At 46.9% G+C, this 10,201-nt stretch overlaps 2 protein-coding genes across 3 annotated transcripts in view; one reads left to right on the forward strand and one right to left on the reverse strand.

The window, feature by feature from the left end:
• RANBP9 (RAN binding protein 9) overlaps window positions 1-5,947 on the forward strand; it is a 41,936-nt gene extending 35,989 nt beyond the window's left edge. The window contains exons 11-14 of one of the 2 annotated variants that reach the window (XM_064443654.1): window positions 674-795; window positions 3,197-3,348; window positions 4,032-4,143; window positions 4,994-5,947. In XM_064443654.1, coding sequence (XP_064299724.1) covers window positions 674-795; window positions 3,197-3,348; window positions 4,032-4,143; window positions 4,994-5,124 — 517 coding nt within the window. In that variant the 3' untranslated portion in view covers window positions 5,125-5,947. The remainder of the gene's footprint in view (window positions 1-673; window positions 796-3,196; window positions 3,349-4,031; window positions 4,144-4,993) is intronic. The other variant, XM_064443655.1, reaches the window with a different exon arrangement.
• A 413-nt stretch (window positions 5,948-6,360) lies between these two features.
• On the reverse strand, window positions 6,361-10,144 carry NOL7 (nucleolar protein 7). The gene is made up of 8 exons (XM_064443658.1): window positions 9,958-10,144; window positions 9,768-9,828; window positions 9,638-9,696; window positions 9,484-9,515; window positions 8,422-8,509; window positions 7,646-7,767; window positions 7,490-7,567; window positions 6,361-6,761 (listed from the first exon to the last, which is right to left on the reverse strand). The coding sequence occupies exons 1-8, from the start codon at window positions 10,104-10,106 to the stop codon at window positions 6,688-6,690; spliced, it is 663 nt and encodes a 220-aa protein (XP_064299728.1). The 5' UTR covers window positions 10,107-10,144; the 3' UTR covers window positions 6,361-6,687.
• Between the last annotated feature and the right edge of the window lie 57 nt (window positions 10,145-10,201).

Raw genomic sequence — 10,201 nt, forward strand, 5'->3', positions numbered from 1 at the left:
AAATAGAAGAGGCTAGGATGTAACTGTTGGCAAAGCTGTCCCCAGAGGGCTTCTGTGACCTGCTGCGAGCAAAGCATGGCGAGGAGTTGCATGCTCTGAATTTGCCTCCGAATATCTCTTCAGTGCCTTGGTTTACTCAGGGTTTGCTTTGGGTTTTTCTTCTTTTTCCCTGTCATTTCACTGAAAGTAAATAGGAGATCAAGGCTTTTTTGAAAGAATTATGTACCTAAACATGATATTCTCAGAGTAGGCTGGGTATTTAGTTAACTGTATTTTTCGGGGGGTGGGGGGGTGTGGGTGAGTATATTTTTTAATGCATTTTTTCCAGTTTTATGTAGTACAGATATATAAACAAGGCAAGAACCTTCTGGTGTGTATTTAGAAAGTGTTGTACTACTTAATCCTGAATAATGGTGGACACGTTTAATTTTTTAGCATCTGAAAATGTTATTGTACTGAATGCTAGTGGTAGTTGAGAGCGCCTTAAAATTCCCCCTTGGTGCCCTGGTATCAGCAGTTGCTATGGAAAAAAACCTGTGGTCTAACATGGTGGTGTTTTAAAAGCTGCTTTTAAAGTAGCCAGGATGAGGAAGTACTGTGCTGAAGCTGTGAGGAAGATAACCCTAAGCCCTTAAATATGAGTAAAACTTTTTCTTTATTGCTCTCTTTTCAGCAATGATGTAGACATGGAAACAGATCACTACTCCAATGGGGTTGCTGAGACTTCATCCAATGGCTTCCTAAATGGTAGTTCTAAACATGATCACGAAATGGAAGAATGTGACACAGAAATGGGTCTGCAGTGATATTTCTTACATTTTTATTAAGTGATGGCAACAAGGTTATGTTTTTACTTGCAATGCTTCCCAACTTGAGAATTAGGGGTCCTAGCTCAAACCTTAATTATTTTTTTTTTCTTGTTTGTTTTGCTGCTGTTAGATGTAAATCTTGTAACCACTGCTTTAGGTGATCCAGTGTCAGTGTGAGAACAGGGGAAATTAGTAACTTGGGGATACTGAAACCAGCGTCAGTTTCTAAGGAAGTAACTTTGAGAAGAAACATCCTGTTGTGTCGCATGCCTGGGTCAGGGTTGGCAGGTCGCTTCTCCCTCTTCCCCGGCTCCTCTTACTGTTCATCGTTCTCATGGTGTGTTTGCATTCGTCAGTAAGAGTAGAAATTCCAAATCACTTACACTGAAGAATGCAAAGCGCTAGTATTAAATGCTGAAGAAAAGAGCTACATTTTGGATCTGAGATGTTAAAGTTTTTCACAAAAAAAAAAAAAAAAATCCTGTTTTACATAGTTGTGGTCTAAAAGATAACTTTGTTTTATCTAACCTGCTTTGTACTGTTGTACCTGCTGACGTTAGTGAGAAATGAGTATTTAAATGCCCCCCTGACTGCCAGCACAGCATCAAAAGGTGCTGTTTGCTCTGTCAGTTCCTGTGCCGACTGCCCCTGTCCGGTGGAAGCAGTCGGATCGCCCGAGTGCAGGCAGGCTGGAGCTTAGGCAGCGGTTGTTATTGCCGGCTGTGTCCGAAGAAGTGGAGGAATCCAGCCCAGCCACTTCTGTGGTTGCAGAACTAGCTTCTCAAGCAATTGATTTAAGCTGACATCAATTAATAGGTAGTTTAAATGAAATGTGAGACTCCAGACGGCGCTGGTAAACTTCCGGAATGCAGTAGTCCGCACGGATACCTGTGAACGCTGCACAGCTGTGAGGGCGCGTGCTGCGGCTGGTCGTGCAGCTCGGCTGGTAAACGCTAGGGATCCCTTGAAAAGCAAATGTAATTTTGTTACAGCCCTGGAGGGGGGAGATTCAAATTTCCAAGCTGTTTGTTTCCTGGCGTTACGCTCTGAAACGGGGTCATAACAAGGCGTCACTTTTGTGACAGAAGGGACAAAACACTGCTTTGCTCTCTTGCAGCCTTTTCCACAGAGGCTTGCTGTGACGGACATGAAGCAGCTGCGCAGGGCGCAGAGTCGTTTGTGGGGTTTTTTTTACTGTAGCTGTTTTCTGCCTTTGGAAAGCGATGTCCTAGACTGGGCGGCAGCTAGCGACAAACACCGCTGCTTGAAGACCTGCGGGTGCTTCACCTTTTGTAAAAAAGAAATGTGGCTCCTTGGCCTACATTGTTTATTCCCCACGGTTTGAGTTTGGTGGTCTTTTTGGTGTTTTTTTTTCCTTTTTGAAATATTTATATATTCTCTTTAGTGCTGTGTATGTAATGTTAATGTAAGGCAGATCTTTTTTTCCAGAGGTGATATGCTCACATCTAAGGTGGGGAGGGAGAAAAGTAAAGTGGCCACTTGAAAATTCTTGTTTGAAATAGTGGTAAAATCAGAAAGAAGAATGGTTTTGTAATTAAAATATACATCAAAATTCGGATTCAAAACTTGATTCTGTTGATGAAAAAAGGCAAGGAATGGATAAATGGGTTGTTTTGGATTTTTGTTTTGGTGTTTTTTTTGTTGGGGGGGGGGGGGTGTTGTTTGGGTTTGGTTTTTTTTTTTAAACCGGTTGCTTTACTTGCAAATTTATAAAAGGCAGAACTTTCAGAGAAGCCAAGGGTTGATTTTACTATTCATAAACTGCATCAATATCTTTTAAAACCACTAGTATTGGGCAATATTGTAGCAAACAATAAAGAAATTGATTGTACTGTTCTGCTCGATTACCAAAGAAGCCTGAAATGTCCAAATTATTAAGCTCTAGTACATTCTACAAGGAGTATGAACAGTCTAACCCATTGCCTTGTAGCAACATCCATCGTGGCTGTTGGGAAAGTTCAGGGGTTTTCACCCTCTATGAGCATTCCAGATTTGGTGGGTCTTCAGAATCGCAATGCCAAAGAATTACAAAACTGTGTGGACTTCTATTGTTATTATTAATTTTAAACTGCCATAAAATTTTAGGGTGAAATTTGGTTCATAGCCTAGTTAGTTTAAAATCGACCATTGCAAAAGAAACAGCAGGTGTAGATGGGCTTTGCTGTTAATTACCGAGTCCCTTAATGCTTACGAAGGAGCAATTCAGCAGCGCTCGGGGTACGACTATGTTATGCCAAGGTCTTCGGCCTGACATGCTTTCTCTGAGAAGGCAGATGTCTGGAGCAAAATCAGTGCAGATTCTCTAGATCCATAGACTGTTACTGTCAGCCCCGTTCACGGTGATGACGACGATATCGTTTTTGCAGAAGTAGATTCAAGTCAGTTAAGACGTCAGCTCTGCGGTGGCAGCCAGGCGGCTATTGAAAGAATGATCCATTTTGGAAGAGAATTGCAAGCGATGAGTGAGCAACTAAGAAGAGAATGTGGCAAAAACACAGCAAATAAGAAAATGCTTAAGGTACGTTTAATCTTGAAATCGTGGTGTTAAGGTGAATAACCGCGCTGCCTGGCGGGACCTTCCCACAGCTCGCGGCGCAGCAGTATTGGTCTGCTCGAACACCTGCAGTGAGGGTGGTTTTTCTTGTCCAAGAGCAGTGTTGTAGGCAGCTGTGGTGTAGCGCTGCCTGTGTAGCACATTCCCAGGAAAGATAGTTTCATACTGTAATACAATTAAAACCAGAGGCTAATTCAGCACTTCCCTCTGTCTCATTGCTGACCAGGTAGCTTGGCCTCTCGAGTCAAAGTGCTGTCTTCAGCTCTAATCATAAATGAACCGCAGGAAGGAGGATTGATGCAGATGCCTAAAATGTGCTCTTTAGTACTCTGCGTGTTAGTTTCCCGTGGTTTGAGACTGCTCTGGAAAAGAATTCCCCTGCCCAAACTGACTGCGTGCAACTTCCAGTCTCTTTTTACTTTCCCCATCACTTAGTAAAATACCATCAACTTTTGTCTTTCCATTGGGAAAAACGCTGCTTGCTCAAAATGTCCTGTTAGTTTCTTTTTATCCTTTTGTATTGATGAAGGACACTGACAATCACCTTTGTGATTCTGAATCAAAACAGGCAAAGGAAATAGTCCTCGTTTCCACCAGTAGAATGTAACTGTGAGATGTAATTAAAAAAAAAAATCATCTTTCCACAGGATGCATTCAGTTTACTCGCATATTCCGATCCCTGGAGCAGCCCTGTCGGGAATCAGCTGGACCCGATACAAAGAGAACCTGTGTGCTCTGTCCTTAATAGTGCAATACTGGGTAAGAAAGGGCCTGGTGCCTTCTGCGCGTGGTACAGCACACCTTTCCTTCCAGGCGCGTAGGACCGCTGCTCCCTGCGCATCGTTTGCTGGGCTCGGTACTGGGCTGGCCGGGCGATTGGCAAAGTACAGCAAAGTTGTGGTATGCTCTTTTAGTGCAAGAGGGGTAGTTTTGGGGTGTATTAATGTACCAGATGTAATGTCTTTGCTGCTACTGCTGCTCTTGTTCAAAGCAAAAGTGGACCTGTTCAGTAATGGTGCTGGGCAGGGAACGTGCGTGTGTCACTTTGCTCCTGCTCTGTCTTGCTGTAGGAGCAACTTCACCGGTAAGCGCAGGAATTCTGAAATGAGTGATTTAAGCAAGCTTAAAATTTAAGTTTTCAGTGGATTAGTATGAATGAATAACCATATGAGGAGTGGCTAAAGTCACTTGGTTTGTTCAGCCTGGAGAAGGGGGAGACTGGCCTCATCGTGGTCTGCAGCTTCCTCACAAGGGGAGGAGGAGGGGCAGGCACGGATCTCTTTGACGACCGATGACAGGACCCGAGGGAATGGCAGGAAGATGTGCCAGAGGAGGTTTAGGTTGGATATTAGGAAAAGGGGCTTCCCCCAGAGGGTGGTGGAGCACTGGAACAGGCTCCCTGGGGAGGCAGTCACGGCACCAAGCCTGACACTATCCAAGAAGCACTTGGACAATGCCCTCAGAGACATGGAGTGAATTCGGGGCTGTCCTGTGCAGGGACAGGAGTTGGGCTCGGTGATCCTTGTGGGTCCCTTCCGACTCAGGACATTCTGTGATTCTGTGAAATGCATCAGGTATCTTAACTGCCACTGTGATTCTTTGATTTCAGAGACTCACAATCTGCCAAAGCAACCGCCGCTTGCCCTAGCAATGGGCCAGGCGTCACAGTGTCTAGGCTTGATGGCTCGATCAGGAATTGGATCCTGCGCCTTCGCCACAGTGGAAGACTACCTACACTAGCTATGCATTTGGAGATCCGGAAGGTGCCGTGGCATATTCAACGTGGAAAGTTAGACCAGCTCTGCTGACTGGAATTTGGAATTTTAATTATGTACTAAGGACAAGTCTGTCGCTTTATGTTGCTTCCTAGTTTACAGCATGATGCAAATGATTTCTAACTTAGTGTTAGGAGAAAATGTCCATCTTTGAACCTCTTAAACAACTAAGAGTTGAAAATATCACTGATAATGTCGGACATCAGAATTGACAAGTACCGATCCTTCAAACGATTGTCCAAAACAAACCAAAAATCCTGCTACCTTGTGGTGGGGCGGAAGAACGGAAAACGCGGATGGATTCGCATGCGGGTGATGCAAATGTTGAGCAGGATGACTTGCCAACCTCCACCCCCGTTGTTACATAGTTCAATCAGTGTAATTTGCAAAATGCATAAACACCCGATGGTTTGGATATATAGTGTTGATGGGAAGAAATGATATTTTTTAATGTGTACTGTAAAACTTGAATTACTCAGGAGCTGAGTGAATATGTTTGTTGCTACTTACAATCCCAACCTGTTGATCTTAGTAGTTATTTTTGTTTTAACATGGTCTTTTCAACTTTGTTTCCTTGTTTAACTACAGACAGCTTCTGTTGTGTAGACTCACCAGTTTAACTGTTGTATTATAACAGTATTACATGTCAACACAGTGTGGTTATGACCTATTTATATAAAAACCAAATATTTAGTCAATTTACAGTCTTAATTTAATCTTTGTACACCTTGCATTTTTAAAAGTGCTTAAATAGTACTATATTGCAATAAAATGTAGTGATACCATAATTAACCAGCTATTAAAACCTTACTTCTACATACATGGGAGCATGGGCTCGTATGCTACATTTTCTTACTCCGAAGAGTCCTGCCCCACAGCAGCGGTCCTCACGTAGACCTGCGTGCTCGGGGCGATGGCTCACTGGTCGAGCCTGGAGCACGGCAGTGCTGGGCTGTTTGAAGGTACAGCTTTACTCTGTCCTTGCCCTTGAGCAAGCCGAGCTACCGATGGGAGCTTAGTGGAGGGGAAGGAACTCTTCTTCCTTGGCAACTACTTTCAGTCTGGCCAGTAGCATCTCTCCTATGTGAACTGACTTAATGAGCCTGGTATTAGGCCACAGCCTTTCTTTAGAGATGCAGGTAACTGAAAAAGCAGGAATAATTGATTTTTTGTAAGAAATGCAGCATACAGAACACCAAGGACAACATCGTTCCATCTTTATTCTCTGCAAAGGGGCTGCATCAGGGAGTAGGGCCCAGCTCTACAAGCCTGGCCTTAACACCAGCTGTTCTAAGCCAGGGTTAAGGAGGGGCAGTCATGGCCCTGTCCCAGCTGTTTCCTCCGGAAGGGGGGAGGGAGAACAAGGAAGCCAGTTCAGGCACAGCTCTGTGAAGGTTTAGTGCCTGCTGGTGGCTGGAGCTGAAAGTAGTGTGACGGAGAGGTGGGGGGGGAAAAAACCAAACCACCTTTGTTGGGTTGACGCTCACTTTCAGTAAAAGTCCTTAATAGCAGCTTCTGAAAAAACTTTTCACACTCCAGTTTTAAGCTGTGTCGCAAGCCAACGTTTTTTAAACCTTGTTGCTTTTTCTTTTTTCTCTTGCCCTAAAAAAAAAAAAACCAAACACAAAAAACTGTTAGTTACCGCTTCCTTAGCCTGTCTACTGCAGCATTTTGGAAAAGAACTGATGGGAAAGCTGATGCTGCTGGCCAGGGGTGCCGCCTTGTGCCGGTCTCCTCCAGGAGGGTGGGGGCTGCAGCAGAGCTTTTACTTCTGAAGCACAACTGAAGAGCATCTCCCTGCCCAGGAGGAGGCAGGTCTGCCTCCAGCATTTGTGAGCCTTGTAGACTGTGCCCATGTGCCTGAGCGGTGCGGGGGGCACGTACAGGCCTGTCCCTGCTCATTCCTGTCATTTTTTAAATGAATGACAGGCACCAGTTCCCTGTGCTCACACCAAAGTTCTTGGCATCGCTGCTTTTATGTATATGAAATCACCTCCAACAGCTCGGAGGTTGTAGGCTGAAACAATTAATAAACTATTTCAACAGCTAAGCAGGGCTGTAGGCGCTGGTGCTGGCCCTTAATGTACCAAACATAAGGTAGTTGGTGGGTTTGGTCTTTTTGTTTTGTTTTTTTTTAAGGTCAGTCTTGCACGCCTGCCCCTACAGGCTGTAGTGCCCTGCTGCCCTCCCTCGCTGTTGGGTTCCTGGAGTGAGACACCAGCAGGATCCAGCCCTCGACCACGGGAGTTTTGTTTTCCTTCTTCCTTTCAGCATGTACTTAAACCACGTACACATAAAGTAGTACCTACCCTTGACCTGTTTATACTCACCCCAAGATTTGTCCACAAACTGAACTGCAGCTTTTTTAACTGGGTTTTTCTTATTTTCAAGGGAAAAAAATTCATTTGCTGAAACAGAGATGAATGTTAATTACTAAGCTTAACCCAGGCAACTAGATGCAGGCCCACCAATGGAAACCTGCTCACCTTGTGCCCGGTTGGCGTCTGGTCCGTAGAGATGAGTGTTCAGGAAGTCTTTGGCAAGTTGTTGGTGGAGGCCTGTTAAACTCTGATCTTTTAAGCACACAGCCGTATAGTTTCCTTTTGACCTAGTTAAAAGATTTAAATCCCTGTAGCATAGTTACAGAGCCCAGACCAGCAGCCACACAAGTTGATGTTCTGCTAGTCAAGCACAGCAGCAGCCAGTGCTGGTTTCTGATGCTGAGCCAAGCTTTGTAGCAGCATTGAGGAAAAAAAAAAAATACTGGACTGAGACTCTCAACCTGCCACCATCTACCTTTATGTGCCCCGTGTAGGGCCTTGGGAGTCTTGAACTAGGCCTGCCAGAAGGCAGGGCAGGTCCTCTTATGGGGGCATCAGTGACAAAGAAGAAAAGGGAAAAACTGAAGCCTGAAATGCAGGAATTCAGCGTTCAACCACCAGACCTGCAGCCATCTATAAGAGTATGTCTACTGCTCTACTTACGGCTGCCCAGTTATTCACAGCAGTTACACATACATAATATATAAAAATTATTTTACAGATTTTCTATATACATGTGTGTATGTCTGTGCATATTTTACACGTATATGCTGTATCAGAAGCATGTTAAAGGCACTTTTAGCACAAAAATATGCTTCCAGCGGAAGAAGGGCAGGGGGAACATGGCCTTCCAGGAGGAACTGAGCACAGCCAGGCAGAGGCAGAGCAGCTGCTGCAATGGCTGACCAGGCACCCCACATCACCTTCTCCTCCCAGCCTACCTGGCCCCCTTTTTACCCTTGTCTTTCTTCACCAGCTTTTGGACTCGACCTTGCCTCTCCTTCGTAGCCCCACCTCCGCAGCATTCACCTGGAGTAATTTAAATAGAAAACAGAAAAAAATTTCCCAAATGTTGAGTTAAAAGCTGTAAGCTGAAGAGGAATGAAACAACGAGGCTGCGAAAAATGTCTTCAGTTAACTCCAAGAGGCATTTTTCAGAAGCTCTGACTAGTAAGAGCTAGGAAGCGTTGCCCTCACGGAAGGGCCATGAGCAGGAGGGGAAGCAGCACACCTCAGGGGAGCCACCGTCGCCCTTTCTTGGTATAAACACCACAAAGTGGGATTCATCACAGGACAAAAATCCCACACGATGCAGCATCTACAAGTAATGCGCAAAGTGGAGTCCAGCCTCGGCTCCCTTCTTGCCGTTAAACAAGTACTGTGGAGCCTCAGCGTTCAAAGCAACATCCCACACTCACCCCTTGTTTATGCCAACAGGTTTCTTTGCAGACAGTAATAAAAGGATGAAAAAGTAGCAGTTACACCTTCTGACTATTATAATTATGTGAGGTATGAGTGAGATGATAATTGTTTGAAAATTTTTTTTGTGAAGTACTTCAAAGTACAGATGACGAGGGCTAGAAAACAGCAGCCCTGAATACTCTAGACTCTTAATTTTCCAGTTTAGGATTTGAAAATAGGCTGCCTACGTTTTCACAGATACCATGAAATCATAGTACAATATGTGAAGTATCAAAGCGATCAACAACTTTATCCAGGAATGGCCTTTGTAACTTGACAAATGCTAAATATTAAGCTCCCCCTGGTAATCCTTGCTTATTCTATTACAACACCTGCCCATTACTTCCTTAAACTCCTCGGGCTATTTTAAATGCGACTTCAGATTTTTCCTCAGATTTTTTTTTGCCTTGGCAACAGGTAATCTGTTCGATCCATTCAAGTTTCGGGCTTTCAGAAGGTCTCCCTGCCCGCCACAGGACCTAGCTCTAGCACAGGACCGACATCCCGAGGCAGCGGCACAACGCGCAGCAGCGGCGGCGTACCTGGGCTGTCTGCGGCACCCTGGCCCTCGGCTCTGCGGAATGAGAAAGCGACAGGTTACTCCCCCAATTCCCGCTCCTCCACCCGAAGGCGGGGAGCCCCCGCCGGGCCCCGGAAGGGCTCCCCGCGGCACCCCCGCACCCCCAGCACCCTCACCCTGCGGTGGGCGCAGCGGTCAGCTCCTGCAGCACGGCCTCGGGGAGCAGCTTCTGCCTCTGCGGGGGAGAGAGCGGGGTTAGCGGGGGTGTTAACACGGCGGTGCGGGGCGTGACGGGTCCCGCCGTACCTTCTGCTCCGCGAACAGCTCCTGGCGCCGCCGCCGCTTCTCCTTCAGCAGCTCCCGGTGCCTGCGGGGAGGCGGGAGGGGGTCTCAGCGCGGCCGCAGGGCCGGGGAGAGGAAGGGAAGGAGGGACTGGGCCGCTCGCTCGCGGGCGGCCGTTGGGGACGGGGAGGGGGGGGATGTGCGGCGTCTGTACCTGCGGGCCGCCTCCCCCACGAGCTTCCGCCGTGTCTCGGCCGCCTCCCTCGCCGCGCCGAAGGACACCTCCTCCGGGGCCTCGTCCTCCGAGGAGGGCGGGCTGAGGGCGGCCGCCGCCGCCGCCGGCCGCCTCCCGCGCCCCGCCATGGCCCCCCCACGCCACCCGCCTCACCTCCGCCCCGGAAGCGCTCCCGCCTGTCTTCCGCGGCGGGGCGCATGCGCATCCCCACACGCACGCGCCC

This window comes from Phalacrocorax carbo, chromosome 2 (assembly GCF_963921805.1).
Source record: "Phalacrocorax carbo chromosome 2, bPhaCar2.1, whole genome shotgun sequence".
NCBI classification, from domain to species: Eukaryota; Metazoa; Chordata; class Aves; order Suliformes; family Phalacrocoracidae; genus Phalacrocorax; species Phalacrocorax carbo.